The 18,090-nt window shown below is 61.5% G+C and overlaps 2 protein-coding genes across 8 annotated transcripts; one reads left to right on the top strand and one right to left on the bottom strand.

The window, feature by feature from the left end:
* Window positions 1-1,774: 1,774 nt before the first annotated feature.
* PRR36 (proline rich 36) lies at window positions 1,775-9,924 on the bottom strand (the record flags this gene model as incomplete). Of its 4 annotated transcripts, XM_082381628.1 has the most annotated exons (8): window positions 1,775-2,625; window positions 2,827-4,746; window positions 4,840-4,952; window positions 5,185-5,284; window positions 5,401-5,675; window positions 6,222-6,485; window positions 6,826-6,862; window positions 8,242-8,389. In XM_082381628.1, the coding sequence occupies 8 exons, from the start codon at window positions 8,387-8,389 to the stop codon at window positions 2,111-2,113; spliced, it is 3,372 nt and encodes a 1,123-aa protein (XP_082237754.1). In that variant the 3' UTR covers window positions 1,775-2,110. The 4 variants fall into 4 exon arrangements, with proteins under 4 accessions (XP_082237754.1, XP_082237756.1, XP_082237755.1 ...); XM_082381630.1 differs by lacking the exons at window positions 6,222-6,485; window positions 6,826-6,862 and adding an exon at window positions 9,840-9,924 and having other exon boundaries at window positions 8,242-8,296; XM_082381629.1 differs by lacking the exons at window positions 6,222-6,485; window positions 6,826-6,862 and having other exon boundaries at window positions 8,242-8,402.
* Window positions 9,925-9,982: 58 nt separating this feature from the next.
* Window positions 9,983-17,626, top strand: LRRC8E (leucine rich repeat containing 8 VRAC subunit E). 4 transcript variants are annotated; one of them, XM_082381632.1, is made up of 3 exons: window positions 9,983-10,102; window positions 13,496-13,638; window positions 14,299-17,626. In XM_082381632.1, exons 2-3 carry the CDS (start codon window positions 13,501-13,503, stop codon window positions 16,546-16,548), a joined length of 2,388 nt encoding a protein of 795 aa, XP_082237758.1. In that variant the 5' UTR covers window positions 9,983-10,102; window positions 13,496-13,500; the 3' UTR covers window positions 16,549-17,626. The 4 variants fall into 4 exon arrangements, with proteins under 4 accessions (XP_082237758.1, XP_082237760.1, XP_082237761.1 ...); XM_082381634.1 differs by lacking the exon at window positions 9,983-10,102 and adding an exon at window positions 10,139-13,097; XM_082381635.1 differs by lacking the exon at window positions 9,983-10,102 and adding an exon at window positions 10,139-13,106.
* The last annotated feature ends 464 nt before the right edge of the window (window positions 17,627-18,090 follow it).

Below are 18,090 nucleotides of genomic sequence, written 5' to 3'. Positions count from 1 at the left end.
CCCATGCATCATTCCCATCACACAGATTTAACACTGAGACCCTGGCAGTTGCTGTCTGCCTCTCCTGCTGCCACCGGGTAATTCCACCTGGCTGGCTGCCAGGAGGGGGCCCGGCGTTGGGGGAAGTGTCTGAGGTTCTGCCCTGCACCCTCACAGGGGCTGGCCTTGGAGCCCTAGCTGCCCAGCATGTCAGGAGTCAGCCCCTACCCTTGGGCTTGTCTCAGCATCTGGAAACAAGGACACCTGGGTCCTCACCAGGGCCCAGCTTAAAAAGGGACCTCTGTGGACTTCCCTGGCAGTCCAGTGGTTAAGACTCTGCACTTCCAATGCAGGGTGCATGGGTTCGATCCCTGGTCAGGAGAACTAAGATCCCACATGCCACTAGGTGTGGCCAAAAAAAAAAGGAACTTCTGTAGTTTGCCACCTAACTGATTGGCTCCCAGGGGTGGAGGTGGCAGTGTCCCACTGCGACAGCGCCAATGTCTCTTCAGACCCCAGGTTGGGAGGCAGCCGCTTCTGGGGTGGGGGACAGGCAGGACTTGGTGATTCCTGTCTGACAGGAACCTGGCTTCAGGGACTGGGTCTAGGAGCAGAGATAGGGTTGAGGGCCCAACACAGGGTCCCACTCTGTCCTTCTACCTGCCCCGGGGATTGTGGTTCCCCTCGGGCCTCCATCATTCTTGGTATGAAGCATGACACCCTCAGGGAGGGAAGGCGTAAGGGGTGCATTTCCGGCAGGGGCACTTGGAAAGAAGAGCCTGCGCTGGGGCTTAAAGGGTCCAGGATCAGGGTGACTGGACTGTGGGACGGCAAGGAATTCTGACTGGGGGAGACAAGTGAAGACATTGGTTGGCTCTGGTGAGGACCCTTGACTCTGGGACACAGGCAAGAATGCCTGGCTGGAGGGGCTTGGGGAGGACACCCGAAGTTGGGATGAAAGGCAAGGCCCATGGTTGGGAGGCACAGAGGGGCATGATGAGGGCACCTGGAGAGGAGTGGGCATTGTGAGGACTCCCTGATCTCCCACCCAGCTTTGGGAGAGGCTGCTCCTTCCCTTCCCTGCAGGCCCTCCTAGTGCGGTCCATCCAGGAGGCAGGGAATGCCCTTCATGAGCCCTGGACCCAGCTGCAGGCCCGCCTTTTGCACTGCAGCCTCCTCGGTGAGCAGAGGGCAGTGCGCGCGCTTGAGAGGCCCTGGAGGGACCCGAGATGGCCATGGGTCTCAGGCCACCCCTGTCTCCCTCCTACACCCCAGGGTGTGCAAATTAGGGCGGTGCACACTGTGAGGAGGGACCTCAGGAAGGGGCCCCCCACCTTCTCCTTGGATCCAAGCAAGCCTTTCCCACGTGTCTTTCCCCTCCCCCCAGGAGTGCCCGCTCCCCTGGCCGAGCGTGGGAAGAGCTTGGTCAACTGGCCACACCGCCCACGCCTTGCTCACTCGGTCGCGCGGCCTCACCTGGGCCCCTCCTGCACCTAATTTTTCCATGAGAAATTGGGCATGAGAAAACCTACGTTCACGAAAGCGGGTGGGTGCGCGGCGCTGGACCACGGGGACTCGGCATCGCCTGGTCCCACCCCAGCCCCTCCTCGCGCGCCCCTATCCTCAATGGAGAAGACGCAAGGCCGGGGAGTGTTCGGGAAGGCCTTCAACCAGAGCTACAACCTGCTGTGCACAGCTGCCAGCACAGCCCGGCCCAGCCCCTCTCGCCGCCCTGCGGTCAGCTGCGCCGCTGGAGGGCCCCAGCCCGCGACCGCGAAGGCGAAAGTGAACAGGCTTCAGTGTCCCGGCTTTATTGCAAACTCGGGCTGCGCGCGCGGTAGACGATACACTGGACTCCGGGCAGGGCCTAGGCCGAGGGAGGGACGAGGCTCGAGGGGAGCGGGAGCTTGTCCTAAGCCAAAGGGGCGGGGCTCAAGGGTGAGCCTTGGCCAAAGGTGTGGGTGGGTCGCAAGCCTGGGCCAAAATTCTAGGGCTCTAAGGGGTCTGAGACCAATCCACAGGGAGCCGGACTCCAGGAGGAGGGGAGGGGGAGATCTAAGACAAAGATGTGCAACCTGAGGGACGGATCCTAAGGCAGGGGTGGGGCGGGTGGGCGGGGCTAGGGTCTGGCTCAGTGGAAGGTCTCCACCTCTACCACGGTCCAGTCACCCTGCGGGGAAGTCACGTCATCCGGGGAGAAGCTAGTGACTGAGGTGATGCTGGCGCGGGACTCGTCCAAGGGAGACAATAGTTCGGCCCAGCGGCCCAGTTCGGCGTCGCTGAGCGCAGTGCGGGCTCCCCCCGCGCTGCCGGCACCCCCCGCGTCCCCTGAGCCACCGGTGCCGCCCGCGGCACCCTCGGCCGCAGCTAGCAGCAGCGTCCGGCTCAGCAGGTGCTGCACGACGCTCGCCTGCAGCGCTCCCAGCGGCAGCTCGCCCAGACGCGCCGGCTTCGCGCCCCGCGAGGCCGCTCCAGCCCCAGCCCCAGCCCCAGCCGCCGCCTTCCCACCGCCCGCGCCAGGCCCGGGCCCCGGATCCAGCGCGCCTGTGGCGGGAGTCGCCGACTCGGGCCCTTCAGCCTCGTAGATGGTGCACAAGCCGTCAGCAGAGCCCGACCCGGCAGCAGGAGACCAAGGCAGGGCCGCTCCTGCGGGGAGAGGAGCCAGGCTGGGCAAAGGGAGCGGGAAGCCCCGCCCCCGACACAAGACCCCGCCCCTTCCTTCAACTCCGCCCCCAGACCCAAAGGTCCTGCCCCCCGAGTTGCAAAGCCTCGCCTCCGACCTCGCCCTCCTACCGTCCCCAGACCTCGCCCCTCCTACTGGTCCGCAGTGTCCGGAGGGCTGCTTACCTGAGGTGCCGCGGATGGCCAGCGGCGGAGCGGAACCTCGGCTCCAGGCGGCCGGGTGGCAGGCGGCGAGCTCCGCATCGGCGGGCGGGGAGGTTGCGGCGCCGCCCTCGGGCCCACTGTCGTAGCCGCGCAGCTCTTCGGGCGTGCTCGTGGCGCTGCTGCTGTGGCCCGCCAGGTCCGGGCCGCTCAGCGTACTGGACGGGCTGCGCGAGGGCGGCGGCGGTGGACCCGGGGCCAGAGCCAGGGTCAGCCGTGGGCCCGAGATTGGGGCATCGGGACCCGGGGTTGGGGGGCGGCGTGGGGCTTGCAGAGGGGGTGAGGCAGGGGGAGAGGGAGGGGTCTGCAAAGCGGGCAAGGCCAGGGAAGGTGGAGCCCGCGGAGGGGGCGTGGCCAGGGGAAGTGGAGGGTCTTGCAGAGGGGGTGAGGCAGGGGGAGAGGGAGGAACTTGCAGAGGGGGTGAAGCGGGGGGAGAGGGAGGGGCCTGCAGAGGAGGTGAGGCCAGAGAAGGTGGAGCCCGCGGAGGGGGCGTGGCCAGGGGAGAGGGAGGGTCTTGCAGAGGGGGTGAAGCAGGGGGAGAGAGAGGGGCCTGCAGAGGGAGCGAGGCCAGAGGAGGTGGAGCCTGCAGAGGAGGCAAGCTCTGAGGAGAGGGAGCGGCCTGAAAGGGAGGCGTGGCCAGAGAAGGTGGAGTGTGTGTGGGGGGCACGGCCAGTGGAGGAGGGGCCTGCAGAGGCTGTGAGGCCAGAGATGATGTCTGTATAGGGGGAGTGGCCTGTAGAGGGGGAGCGGCCAGAGGCGTGGCCAGGGGGGAGGGTGAGCCTAGAGGAGGAGCACCTGGCAGAGAGAGTGTGGTCAGAAGAGAGGAAGGGGGAGAGGTCTGCGGAGGGGATGTGGCCAGAGAAGGGTCCTGTGTGGGAGTCGTGGCCAGTGTATAAGGCGTGGCCTGAAGAGGTGGAGACAGAGAAGGACCGGCCTGCGGAGGGGGCGTGGGCAGAGCAGAAGGAGCCTGAAGAGGGGGTGTGGTTAGGGAAGAAGGCGGGTTCCTCAGAGATGTTGCTTGAGATAGAGGGGCTTGTAGAGGGGCAGTGGCTGGTGGCAGAGGACCCGACAAAGGAGGTGTGGCCAAGGGAGAGGGGAGGGCTGGAAAAGGGGGTAAAGCCAAAGACGCCTCGGTGGGGGGCATACTCTGCAGAGCGGGTGAAACTGATGGAGGGACTGAAGTCAGAAAAGTGGCCGTGGCCAAGGAAGAGGCGGATACCTCCGGAAAAGATGTACCCAGCTGTGCGGGGGGAGCTTGCAAAGGAGGTGTGGCCGGTGGAGAGGGGAGGGTCTGCAGAGAGGGTGGAGCAGAGGGAAGAGGGGCTAGTGGAGGGGGCGTGGCCAATGGGTGGATAAGGGCCTGGGGAGGGGGCGTGGTCGGTGGAGATGGAGGGAGCGAGCCCCGCAAGGGAGTGGCTGTGATATGGGAAGGCGGTGCAATAGGACAGGGCAGGGAGGAGGTGGCCAAAGGAGGAGAAAAGCCCTGTGCAGGGACTGCGCCCTTCCTTGGGGGTGTGGCCTGCGGGGGGCGTAGAGCCTGCAGTCCTCTGGATTTGGGCTGCGAGGGATGCCCCAGAGCCCGGGGTGTTCCAGCCGGGGAAGCCCCGGAGCGGGCTGGGGAGGACAGAGGAGTGGCGCTGGAGCCCGTGGGGCGCAAGGTTGGCCTCTGAAGGCCCCCGCCGGCGCTGGGTCGCCTCCTGGTGGCAGGGCTCGGCTCCGCGGCGCTGCGCTCTGGGGCGCTGCTCACTGATTTCCTGGAAGCCTCGGTCGGGGGCCGGGGCCGGGCACTCGGAGCTGCCCGGGGGACACCCACCTCAGCGCCCGCAGCCCGGGACCGACGGGAGATGGCCGAGGAGGAGACGGCTGGAGTGGACCCAGAAGAGTCTGGGGACAAAGCAGAAGACCGAAGGGTCGCCGATACTTCTAGGCTGGTCCCTCTCACATCCGAGGAACCCCCTTCCTCCCCAGATCACGTACCTCTCCGTGCCCCAGCGCTCAGGGCGCTCCTTCTGGGCCCTTCAGGGGCTTTTCCTCTGGCCACAGGTTCCTCAGCTGGGGGCCGGAGCCCCTTCTGCCCAAGAGGGCCTGGCCTGGGGACAAAAGGGTCTGCGCTCAGGACAGCGCTCCAGCTCCTTGTTTCGTCTCCCAAGTCTACATTTCCCCATCTGTGAAACGGGGCATATGCCCTCTCTGCCAACCAATAATAGCTTTCACCAATTTGCGCCCAGTGATGAGCAAGTACTCCCACACACTTTAATTAAAAGCTTCCAGATGGAGACACTAACCCTTGCCCAAGGCACCAGGGGAGAGGGGCCTTGTTACCTGGTGGGCCCACTGGCATGCCCCGAGCTAGAGATACAGCCTGGGCCTGGGGTCTTCGCAGGGGCCCGCTCCCCTCTCCCAGCTGCTGGGGGCCTGGAGGCTGTGGGGAGAACGCCGAGTCAACGCAGGTGCCCCGGAAAGGAAGGGGAGGCTGGTGCCTCAGAGGAGAGGGGGGCAAGAAGATGGGGTCCGAATCAGGAAAAGAGGTTGGAGTACCTGGGCTCCGGGGGCCTGTCCCAGCACTCCGCAGTGGTCCCCCCCGGGGAGTAGCCTCCGGGAGAGCAGCTCCCCGGCTGCCCCCCGCTCGCTCTGCCAGAGGCCCTCGCCCTGAAGCTCCCGCTGCTCCCAGAACTCGAAGAGCTGCGCTGGTTACGGGGGGAGGGGGTCGTGGAGACCCTGGGGGCTTGGGGGTCGGAAGGTTGGGAGGGCGAGAAGAGGGCGTCCGACCGGCGGCCCCTGCCCTGGACGTGTCCCTCTTGTCCATCTCGCACCTGATGAGGAGGCAGACCGATCAGCATCCCAGGTCCTGGACAGCTACGCTGCCTGCAGGGATCTGGGTCCTGGCACCTCTCGGCTCTTTCCCCAGTGTCGCCACCCATGGGTGCCCAAACCTCTGCCTGGATCCACTTCCTTCCCACCCACCCACCACTCACCAGCGCAGCTGCTCATGGCTGTCCCCAAGTCCCACCCTCACCACCTTCCTCCAGGCCATGCCAGCCTCAGCCAACCCCCCTGCTCCCTCTCAGGACCGGAGATCCACCCCCCTACCCCTCGCCTCCTCAGGGACCCTGACCACCAGCGTCGGGACAGGGGGCTGCCACAGGTTCCAGATGAAGGGGACGGGAGCACACGCCCAGGTCCCCCTCGCCAGCCACCAGCGCCGTCCCGGAGGGATGTCGGCACCTGCCGGGAGGAGGAGCGGCCCTGGCTGCCCGCGCAAGGGCTCGGGGAGACAAAGAGCCGCGTCCCGAGCCCTTCCCCTCCCCCAGCTGGGCCCTGGTCCGCGCCACCCTTCCACCTGCTCGAGCCGAGCTCACCTTGGGCTCCGGCCTCCCGCCGCTCCACGCTGGGTCGCCTGGGGTGGGACAGGGTGGGAGCGCCGCGGCGGCCGCGAGCGGAGGGCAGGCGAGGGGAGGGGGCGGCGGGCGGCGGCGCGGGGAGGCCGTCCGGCCCCTCGGCGGCGGGCGGGGGAGAAGGGGGCGCGCGCGCTGGATGCAGACCCGGCAGGCAGAGGCGGGAGCGCGCCGAGTAGGGCGGCCGGGAGCGCGTAGGAGGGAGGGGCTGGTTCTCCGCGGCTGCGCCTGAGGACCCCAGACACCCAACCGGTCGGGCTTCGGGGGGAATCCCTTGGGGTCCCGGACTCAGCCTAACCTCCTCTCCCCACCCCCTGCCATACACACCTGCCCCGGCCCCCACCCCAACTACTTGGCGACCAAGGCCCGCCTGGACGCGGATAGGCTGGGCCCTGGCAACCAGGGGGCGGGACCATCGCGCCTCGTGCCCAATTGACCAATCCGACCGCTCGGTGTCCCAGGCCCTCTCCCCGCTTTTGCGACCGCAGAGGCGGGCCCCCCAGGATTCTTGGGGCTTCCGCCACTCTCATACCCAAAGGGTTTTCACAGACCCCAGGAAACCCCGTACCTGGTTGGGCTGGGGGGACTGGTGGGAGAATGCAGCCCTGGGAATGTAGGGGTAGACCCCAGATTTGGGGGAAGAGAGGAAGAAAGGACAAGAGGGAGAGACCGAGGATGGTGAGAGATGACCCAGCCTTCTGCAGGGCAGAGCACCCCCCACTCGCCACACCCTCCCAGGTCACACGAAGTCAAGTCAGCAAAGGCTTCCTGGCAGAGCCGGGCTTTGGGGGGATGAGATTATGGGGGTCCTGGAGGTGTAAAAACGGGTGCATGAGGAGCCGAGAAGATCCCGTCCGAGGTTTCCCAGCCCAACCTGAGGGAGTGAGAGGTGTCATTTTGGTGACCCGCCAAACTGGTGCAGAGGCCTCATGGAGGACCTTGATAGGAGACTGTGGCATTGAGGGGGTTGAAGCGAGAAGAGGAAGATGGCCATCCTCAGCTGCCCAGAGCTGGCCAACAGTGCCAGGTGCCCTCTTGCACCTCTGCTTATACTTAAGACCACATGGCTCCCCACACACACACTGTGCTCTCTGCCCCCAAGCCCCATCTCTTCAGACTCTTAGCGACTCACTACCCCATCCCAAAGAACCAGCTCCCTCTGCCTCACCCCTTCCCCCATCACATTTGTACATACACACACACATACACACACACACACACACAGAGTATCCACCGTATGATTCCATTTATATAATATTCCGGAAAACACAAGCTAATCTATAGTGACAGAAAGCAAATCAGTGGTTGTTGGGGACCACTGGGGGAGGGAAACTTTTGAACCACCAATTGAAGCCACTCTGATTGATTCCTGACCCTCAGAAACTATGTGAGACAATAAATTCTTGTTGTCTTAAGGTGCTAGGTTTGGGGGCAATTTGTTACACAGCACAGTAATATGTAACTACCTCAGGCTCACAAAACCTTAAAAGCTGGGTCTAAAATATCAAGTGTTGGTGAGAATGTGGAGAAATTGGAACAGTTGTGTACTGTTGGTGGGAATGTAAAATGCTGCGACCACTGTGATTCCACTTATATGGGGTCCCCAGAGGATTCAAATTCATAGAGATGGATGGTAGAATGGTGGGTGCCAGGAGCTGGGGAGAGGAATGAGGAATATGAGTTCAATGGGGACAGGGTTTCAGTTCTGCAAAACAAAAATAGTTCTGAAGATGGATGGTGGCAATGGTTGCCCAACACTGAATGTACTTAATGGCACTGAACTGTAAACTTAAAAATGGTTAGGATGACAAATTCTATGTTATGTGTGTGTTCTACCACAATTGTTTAAAACCTGGACAGTGTCCATGCGAGAAAACTCACAAACTACCTGTGGGAATGTAAAGGGGGCAGGCTTTCTGGAGGACAACTGGAAAGCATTGTATGTGTGTCATATGACTGAGACATTCCTCTCAAGCGTCTGTACCTGTGGCGGTGCCATACAGCTCCTTCCATATCTCCTGAGCACCCACAGTCCCCACCTGCAGGAAAGTCAGAAGTGTCAGGGTATTAACACTCCCTCCATCCCCTTCTCCAGAGCAGCCCTCAGCCATGACAGGCAGGAGCTGGTGCATCAATGCTTCAACTCCCTCACCTCTTGGGTGGGAAAACTTGGAGGTGCGTCCTCCACCATCTCCCAGAGCTCCCCAGCACAATGGAACCCCAGTTGCCCATATTGGCAGCCTGCTCCTTCACCCTCATTAACACTACTGGCTTCCTTCCCTTCCCCACTCCCTCACCTTCCAGAGAAACTATTTGCATCTAATTCCTTGCCTCAGGATCTGCATCTAGAAGGGCCTGAACTAAGCATCCATCCGTCCATCATTTACTGAATGCTCACTGTGTGCCAGGCACCATCCCAAGTGCTGGGGACACAGTAGGGAACAGAAGAGACACGTGTCTGGGGATCATGGGGCTTCGATTCCAGTCACCACCGAGACTCTTACACAAGTGTGCAAAGCGTCGTTTATGAAAACACTTATCCCAACATAAAGCTGGAAACAAACCGCCAGGGTATGGATCTCAAGGAGTTTCTCCCGAGGCTACAGGAAAGGGAGAAACTATTCACCTCAAAAGGCCCCTGCCCCTTGCTACCACTTCACCCCACCCTACTTTGTTATATACACAGCATTTGTCACAAGCTGACATTATCTTGTTCCTTACTTATTTGCTTTCTTACCTCTGTCTCCGCCCACCCCATCCCACCCCCAATCCACACACACACCAATAGAGCAGAAGCTCTGAGAGAGAAGGTAACCTCGCTTATGGTGTCCACACAATGAAGGTTTGTCTTTGGGCAGCCTGTGGTCGAGCCCACAGGGACTTCTTCAAGGGTTGCACCCATTGCAGGGTTTCACAGGGGAACCTAAGCTTAGGGGATCCCAACCCTCAAGGTTTTGGAGTGTCTCTACTCTGGTGAACTTGTTTTCTTTACCCCATGGGAGATGGGGTTTCACTCTGCCACCTGGTCCAGGTCTCCTCTCCCTTGAGTTTTGCAGACAGGGCAGATCAAGGTCAACTGTCGTCTAAGACCCAGCTCAGGCCTCCCAAAGTGGGGAGGAAATCGTGGGCGGGGGGGAGGCAGAGTCTCCCTTTGAGAAGCCGGTCTCCCAGACTGGACTCCAACCCCGGCTCCCAGAGCCCTCTGACCCCCGTGCCCAACCCCACCGGGACCCGGGAGTGGCTCACTCCCTCTCCTCCCCCAGTGGAGAGCTTCCCCTGGCTGGCTGGTCAGAGCAGGAAGGGGGAAGCGCCCTGCCCTCTCTTGGGCCCTGGTCACTGATTCCTTGGTTGAGCCTCAAGGCCAGGTAGCTGCACCTGGGAGAGAAGGGAGGAGGGGGAGGAGGACTTCCACGCGTTCCTGACAGGGTCTGTACAGCTTGGCTCGCGGAAGGGTGTCTTCAGGTCGGCTTTGGGAGCCCAGCGCCTCCAGCCCTCCTCAGTTTCCCCCGTGCCAGGTTTGCCCCACGGAAGCGGAGCCCAGAATTCTACGGTCCCTGCTCCTCCGACCAGCCCCTCGCCCACCTCGGAGACATCAGGATTAGGATCGCCCTCCTCCCGCGATCCCGCGGTACCAGGAGTCGGGGGCGACCTGTGAGCGCCCTAAGGGAGGCGGGGCCGAGACGGCTAGTGGGCGGGGCCGGGAGGGGCGGAGCTGCTCCCGGCTCCTGTCCAGCTCGCCCGCCCGCCCGCCCTGACTCACCCAGCCCGTCCCGCGAACTCTGCGGGAGTCCCGGCCGCTCCGCTCCCAGGGACACAGGAGTTGGAACAAGCGTCCGGCCCGTGAGGTGAGTAGGTGGCTCTCCGCCCCTGGGGACCAGGTGGCGGGGTGAGGATCTGGCCCACGGGAGGACCGCCCCAGGTGCGGCTGGCCCTGTGACCTGAGCCCAACGCCGTCTGGGGCACAGAAGGAGCTGGGGGGTGGGGTGGGGGGTGCAGAGAGAGGCCCCGCCCTGGCTAGCCCAAGGGCGCCTGTCAGGGAGCCCGGCAGGCCTGGCCAAGGACGGAGTGAAGATCAACAGGTTGGGGTCCACCCTGAGGGTCTTGACCATGTTCCCCTCTCCTCTGCTGCTGACGACTCAACCCTGTGAGCCCCTCAATTCCCAGAACCCTACCACTTGGGAGCCTCACCAGGCTGTCCCTTCTGGGACTCTTGAACCTCAAGACACCCCAGACCCCCCCTAGTCCTGGCAGGACAGCTTGGAAAAGTACTGGGCTTGGGAGTCCCCAGGCCTGGGGCCCAGAACAGGATCTGCTACTACAGGGCCACCCTCCCCCACCCAGGCCACAGTTTCTCACTTGTGTAAAAGTCCAAAGTTGGACCCTGTGTCCTCCAAGACCCATTTCAGGGCTGACGACAGTCACTGTTTCTTCTTCGCCCCTTAGCATGGGCTGTGGGTGGGGGCGGTGTGGGATGGGGCGCTGGACCAGGAGCACCCGCCACCGCCACGTGTTCAGAGGCAAGCTGGGGGCTTGGGGAAGGCCTGAGAGAGAAGCAGCAGCAGGGGTGAGGCATGGGTGGGCGGAGCTAAGGCCGGGTAAGGGGCCTGTTCGTGGCCCTAGGCTGAGGAGGACAACACAGCCTGCTGGGCAGAGCAGGCGTCCTCCCTCCGTTTCTTCTCTGCCTGAAGGAACCCCTTCTGAGGTCCTTTTGGCAAAGATGCTTCATCTCAGCGAGACGTTCTCGCTCAACAACGTGATCAGACAGACGGGACTTGGGGGTCTCGCCTCGAATGCCACTTGTCACAAGCTGTGACACCTTGAGCAAGTTATTTCACTCTCCTGAGTCTGGAAAACGAGGGTCCCAACATCCACGCTCCCAGAGCTGGGATAAAACGAGACACTGAAAGCATCTGGTGGCCATAAGTTCTCTGCCAACACACCCCCATGAAGCCTTCTCCCCAAGCCCTCCCACCAGCCCTGTTCAGACACAGGGGGGGCCAGCCTTGTGTCTGGGGAAACTTAATGGCAGGTTCGGGACGATCAAGATTGAGTCATGGAGAGAAATAATGATAACCCCATGTCTGCTTCTGAGGCTGTTGTGTATACACTTTGCTCTGTGGGCGCATCCTCTGGGCCATCTGCTGGGGACCCTGGGTGTGTCTCTGCCTTCTTGCCTTTGATTGTGGACCCGGGATGGCCAGTGGGGAGCTTCCACCATTGTGAGATGGGTCCTGAAGGGTGGCAAGGACTCGGGGGCAGGAAGTTGGTCCCTGCCCGTCTGTGTGGCATTTTTGCTAACAGTTACCATTCTCAGGTGAAGCAGCTAAGCAGTGTCCCTCGCAGGGGTAGGTGGCCAGGGCAGGGAGAACAGTGGGTGGCCAGAACTGGAAGAGGGCATATGGCCGGCTCCCTGGTCCTGGGTCTCTCCTCAACTTAGTGTGTACTTGCCCTTTGTACACACATGCCCTGAGGTGCACACTGCAGAGTGCCCCCAGGGTGTCCCTTTTGGTGGCTGCAATTTGGCTCCTGGGGGCTGTTGAGCCGCCCTGGGTGTGTTTCTAGCAGATTCCCTGGTGTTTGAGCCTGTGATGCACTGGAGGCATCTTTACTCGGCTTGTTGTTTAGGACAGGGTGTGAAACTGAGCACAAGGGATGGGCCATTGGGTGAGGGATCCTGTGCTCTGTCTGCACACCCCCTTGCATGTGCCGGCTGCTGGGTGAGTCAGGGCCTGAGTCAGGGGGCCCCGGAGACTGGGTGTGGGCAGGCGTGTCCCTACCCCTTGCGTGTTATCTCTGGTACTGAGGTGGGAGCCTCTGATGGGATTAAGGGGGTGTGGCGGACTGCCCCGACTTCAGCCTGGTGGGCGGGGCCTGCATCCCATATCCCCGCCCACTTCCACCTTGTCCTCACTCAAGAGTAACCCTAAGGCCTTCAAGGGTTGTGGGGACCAAAAAGGGAGGCAAGGAGGTGTCAGAGCGATTGACTGAGGTGTGGGACAGAGGCCAGGTTCCCTCCCCCCCCCCCAGGAGATGGGTGGGCGGCCTGAGGACCGGCTGGTCGCCCAGATGCCTCCCTTCTTTGCCCAGCCTGTGCCCAGTGACAGGCTGTCCGGATGAGGACCGCAGGCCGCAGGAAACCTGAGTGATGTAAAACAGGATCTTTATATTAGGGAGCATGGATGCTGGGGAGGGAGGCAGACTGCCTAGGAGCGCCCTCAGAGGCGGTGAGGGGCTTGCTGCCTCCCTTTCCTTCCCCGCTCCAGCCTCGGAGGTGGGGGAAAAGGCTCCCGACTGCCTGTCAGGGAGGGTGATGTCCCAGCCCGTGGCCTGCGCCCCCGTGTGACTTGCGCCTGGTTGTCTGTATCTGGAATAATGATACCTTGGTCTAAAATGAAAGCCAGGGACAGACAGAGTGGGCTGGCCGCCCAGGAGCCTGGCAGCCCAGCCCTGTCCCAGTCGTAGGTGTCACCCTGGCTCTCTCCCTGTGAGTTTTCCATTTCCTGATCCTCTGCCCCATCCTCGCGCCCCCCTGCCCCTGTCTCTCAGAGGCCAGGTCTCTGTTTTCTGCCGCAGATCCTAGGCACTTGCCCCACTAGAAACACAGGTGTCCAAGTCACTCCCACCCTCCAGGGCTGACCAGCCTTCAGCTTTGCCACTCCCTGCCCCTGGGGCCCGTAACCAGAGCCAGGCTCCAGCCGGCTTTTCCGGTTGGAGGTCGGAGGTGGTGCCCGGAGCGCCCCTGAAGGGGGTGCGGGGCCCACGCCCCGGAAGTCCCCGAGTCTCTGGGACTCTCTCTGGTCCAGTGGTGGAGGAAGCCGGGGCTGGCCGCCTGGATTCCGGGTACCTGGGGTCAGAGAAGCAGAGCAAAGTGTTTCGGATTGGCGTCAAGGGTGGGAGGAGATGCCTGGGCTCCCGGAGAAGGCCGCACGGGCACGCTGTGGGGCAGCGGCCCCGTGGACTGCCCCTCCTGAGCTCTGAGAGGGCAGGCAGAGTCCGACCGGGGCAGGGGTCCCTGGGAGCAGAGGTGGTGAGGACAGTAGTTGCCCGGCTCCAGGAAGGAGGCGAGGTCTGTGGGGGGAGGGGAAGGAAGCGCACAGCTTGTGGGTTCTACCAGAGTTTGGCAGGGCCGAGCGCGGAGTGGGAGCAGATGCGTGTGTCTGGCTCTTCTGGGGACCCGGCACCAGGCGCGCTTAACTGAGAGTCTCTCTCTGCACCCTCCACTTCCTGCCCTCCCACAGGCGGGATGATTCCAGTGGCGGAGTTCAAGCAGTTCGCGGAGCAGCAGCCCGCCTTCAAGGTGCTCAAACCTTGGTGGGATGTGCTGGCCGAGTACCTCACCGTGGCTATGCTCATGATCGGGGTCTTCGGCTGCACCCTCCAGGTAAGGGGCGGGGCAGGGGCGGGGTCTCTAGGGGCGGGGTCTGGGAGGTTCCGGAAGTCTTCCGTTACTGTCTCTTAGTTCTGGAGACTGGAAGTCTGAAATCAAAGTGTTGACAGAGTTGGTTCCTTCCGAAAGTTGTGAGGGAGAATGTGTTCCACGCCTCCCTTCTAGACTCTGGTGGCCTCAGGCATTCCTTGGTTTATAGATAACCTGTATCTATTCTCCCTGTATATTCTCCCTGTATCTTAAAAGCATCTTCCTTGTGTGTATGTCTGTGTGTCTGTGTGTGTCTGTGTCCAGATTTCTCCCTTTTATAAGGCCAAAGTCCTACTGGGTTAGGGCCCACCCCCCAATGACCTCATCTTAACTTGATTACATCTGCTCTGCAAAGACTATTTCCAAACAAGGCAACATTCACAGGTATTTGGGGGTTAGGACTTCAACATCTTTTCGAAGGACACAAATCAACCCAGCTCTTTTTTTCAGACAAAGTCGGATGCTCAGAGGTTTATTGACTCTTCCAAAGCTGGGGAACAAACTGGGGACAGTTGGGGGTTGATGGAAACCTCTCTTGCCTTCGGCCTGCTTCCTCCCCCACCCCACAACTTCCCAGGCCGCCCCAGATCCTTCACCATCTTTCACCCTCTCTCCCATCCTCAGGTGACACAGGACAAGATCATCTGTCTGCCCAGTCACGAACCCCGGGAGAACTTATCAGAGGCCCCGTGCCAGCAACTGCTGCCGCGGGGGGTCTCCGAGCACATGGGGGACCTCCGGGAGTTGAGCGGCCTCAGGAACAACCTGGACCTGCAGCAATACAGCTTCATTAACCAGCTCTGCTACGAGACGGCCCTCCACTGGTACGCCAAGTACTTCCCCTACCTGGTCGTCATCCACACGCTCATCTTCATGGTCTGCACCAGCTTCTGGTTCAAGTTCCCCAGCACCAGCTCCAAGATCGAGCACTTCATCTCCATCCTGGGCAAGTGTTTCGACTCTCCGTGGACCACGCGGGCCCTATCCGAGGTCTCCGGGGAGAACCACAAGAACCCTGCCGCCGCCAGGCGGGCAGTGGTGACCATGGCAGCAGCGGCGGCAGGACCGGGGAAGGCAGGTGAGGGTGAGAAGGAGAAGGTGCTGGTGGAGCCCGAGAAGGTGGTGACGGAGCCACCGGCTGTCACCCTGCTGGACAAAAAGGAAGGTGAGCAGGCCAAAGCCCTGTTTGAGAAGGTCAAGAAATTCCGCATGCACGTGGAAGAGGGGGACATCCTGTACACCATGTACATCCGGCAGACGGTGCTCAAGGTCTGCAAGTTCTTGGCCATCCTGGTCTACAACCTCGTCTACGTGGGGAAGATCAGCTTCCTGGTGGCCTGTAGGGTGGAGACCTCGGAGGTCACGGGCTATGCCAGCTTCTGCTGCAACCACACCAAGGCCCACCTCTTCTCCAAGCTGGCTTTCTGCTACATCTCCTTCGTGTGCGTCTACGGGATCACCTGCTTCTACACACTCTGCTGGCTCTTCCACCGGCCCCTCAAGGAGTACTCCTTCCGATCTGTGCGGGAAGAGACGGGCATGGGCGACATCCCCGACGTCAAGAACGACTTCGCCTTCATGCTGCACCTCATCGACCAGTACGACTCACTCTACTCCAAGCGCTTCGCTGTCTTCCTCTCCGAGGTCAGCGAGAGCCGCCTGAAGCAGCTCAACCTCAACCACGAGTGGACGACCGAGAAGCTGCGGCAGAAGCTGCAGCGCAACGCCTGGGGCCGGCTCGAGCTGGCCCTCTGCATGCTCCCGGGGCTGCCCGACACGGTCTTCGAGCTCAGCGAGGTGGAGGCACTGCGGCTGGAGGCCATCTGTGACATCACCTTCCCCCCAGGCCTCGCACAGCTGGTGCACCTGCAGGAGCTCAGCCTGCTCCACTCGCCGGCCAGGCTGCCCTTCTCCTTGCAGATCTTCCTGCGGGACCACCTGAAGGTCATCCGGGTCAAGTGCGAGGAGCTCCGAGAGGTGCCCCTCTGGGTGTTCGGGCTGCGCGGCCTGGAGGAGCTGCACCTGGAGGGGCTCTTCCCCCTGGACCTGGCCCGGGCGGCGACCCTCGAGAGCCTCCGGGAGCTGAAGCAGCTGAAGGTGCTGTCGCTGCAGAGCAACGCCGGCAAGGTGCCCGCCAGCGTGACCGACGTGGCCGGTCACCTGCAGCGGCTCAGCCTGCACAACGACGGGGCCCGCCTGCTGGCACTGAACAGCCTCAAGAAGCTGGTGGTGCTTCGGGAGCTGGAGCTGGTGGCCTGCGGGCTGGAGCGCATCCCCCATGCCGTCTTCAGCCTGGGCGCACTGCAGGAACTGGACCTCAAGGACAACCACCTGCGGTCCATCGAGGAGATCCTCAGCTTCCAGCACTGCCGCAAGCTGGTCACACTCCGGCTGTGGCACAACCAGATCGCCTACGTCCCCGAGCACGTACGGAAGCTCCGGGGCCTTGAGCAGCTCTATCTCAGCCACAACAAGCTGGAGACACTGCCCACCCAGCTCGGCATGTGCTCTGGCCTCCGCCTGCTGGATGTCTCCCATAACGGGCTGCACTCCCTGCCGGCCGAGCTGGGCCTCCTCCAGAACCTGCAGCACCTGGCTCTCTCCTACAACGCCCTGGAGCTTCTGCCCGACGAGCTCTTCTTCTGCCGCAAGCTGCGGACGCTGCTCCTCGGCTACAACCAGCTGAGCCAGCTCTCGCCCCAGGTGGGGGCCCTCAGGGCCCTCAGCCGCCTGGAGCTCAAGGGCAACCGGCTGGAGGCGCTGCCGGAAGAACTCGGCAACTGTGGGGGGCTGAAGAAGTCGGGGCTCCTGGTGGAGGACACCCTTTACGAAGGGCTGCCGGCAGAGGTGCGGGACAGGATGGAGGTGGAGTGAAGCCAGGGAGGGGCAGGTTGCGGTAGAGGCCTTCCGGATGCTACCGTCCTGGAATCTCTACCGTTATCTTCAAGGGAGGGGGCCAAGTGAGCCCAGGCCAGGAGAGGAGGAGCAGACGTGGCAGGCTGGTGGAGCCCAGGCAAGATCCTGGGATTGGTTTGTCTGGGAGGCTGTGGATCTGGGGTGGAACATCCCGGAGGGATTAACTCAGTCATAAGGCTCTCAGAGCAAAACCACACCTGTGTCTTTGGCTAGCTGGCCCGCCCCCAGCCCTGGGCCAGAGCTGCTGCTGCCCCCAACCCACTCCGAACATTCTGGCTCAATCAATGCCACGTATGGGGGTGGGGCTCATCCCAATGGGATTTCAACCCTCTCTCCCTGACCAAAACAGCTTACATCTGGGGTTCTCTCCCAAGGAGGGGACACAGACGCAACGGACAGGCTCCCCCCTCCTCCACCCCCAACTTGGATGTTAATCCCCTATTTATAAGTTGTTTGCTATAGACACCTGAACTCAGAAAAATGGTTTTCATATTTGACTAGGCATCAAAATCAACATCACCAAAACAAAACATCCCAGGCCCCACCCCTGAAAGACTGACTCAGGAGGTTCAGCTGGAGGCCAGGAACTTGCCGGTAAATATAAGCATCCCAGGTAATTCTGACACAGACGGTCCCAGGCCTGTGTGTTGGGAAATGCTGACCTGCAGAGTAGATATCTTGGTGTCTAGAGGAGGGATTCTCCTCCCTCTAGAGGAGGGATTCTTTTTTTTTAATATCCCTAGATGCTTTGAGAAATCTGATGAAAGCTGGGCACCTCCTTCCTCAGGAAAATGCTCACGTACACATACATGAAAAGTTCTGCAAACAACTTGAGGCAATCAACAGATTCCCCCAGATCCCCTAGAGGGCTGTTTATGGACATCCTAAGGATCGGGGACCCCCGGTTAAGAACACCTGCTGTGGCGGGTACATTTTTCTGAAAACAGGCTGGGACTTTGTCTTTCAAATGTTCCCTGTGCGAGGGAGTGTATATCAGTGGGTGCTTAATAAATGATACTAACTATGAGAACTATAATCTTGGTCCCTTGTGTCCACTCCTGTCATAGTCTAAGCCTTCGATTCCACCAGGCCAAGTACAGGCAAGTGGCGACAGTCACATTCCAGAATCAAGGGTATGAGTCTATCCCGGAAGCAGAGGCAGAGAGAGACCTCAGCTAACCAGGAGAAATCAGGTGGCATCGTCTGCCTAACTTTTTTCCTGGAGAACTGCTCTTCCTCTACCTTCCCTGTTAGTCTCCCGGCTCCACAGTTTTGGATCTGCTCCACCTGTAAGTTGTCACCAGAGGAGTCGCCACAAGCCTTCAACGCCCATCACAGTGTCCCTATGCTGGAGCGGGCAGGGCACAGCCTGCCCAACCCTGACCTCCTGGGATCACCACCTCCATGGTGTCTGCAAAATGCGAGCCTCCTCCTGGCACGAGAGAGCAGAGGCAAGGTGCTCTCCGGGGGCCCCAGGGTTCCAGATGGGGACATTTTCCC

The sequence above is a fragment of the Balaenoptera borealis genome, assembly GCF_965194805.1.
Source record: "Balaenoptera borealis genome assembly, chromosome: 2".
NCBI lineage: Eukaryota > Metazoa > Chordata > Mammalia > Artiodactyla > Balaenopteridae > Balaenoptera > Balaenoptera borealis.
This window is presented reverse-complemented; position numbering and strand designations above follow the sequence as displayed.

What these genes read in the sequence shown, in the direction of transcription:
- LRRC8E (XM_082381632.1), top strand. Translation starts at nt 13,501, where the DNA reads ATGATTCCAGTGGCGGAGTTCAAGCAGTTCGCGGAGCAGCAGCCCGCC. An exon ending in TCTTCGGCTGCACCCTCCAG is followed by an intron (nt 13,639 to 14,298) that starts GTAAGGGGCGGG and finishes TCCCATCCTCAG; the next exon opens with GTGACACAGGACAAGATCAT.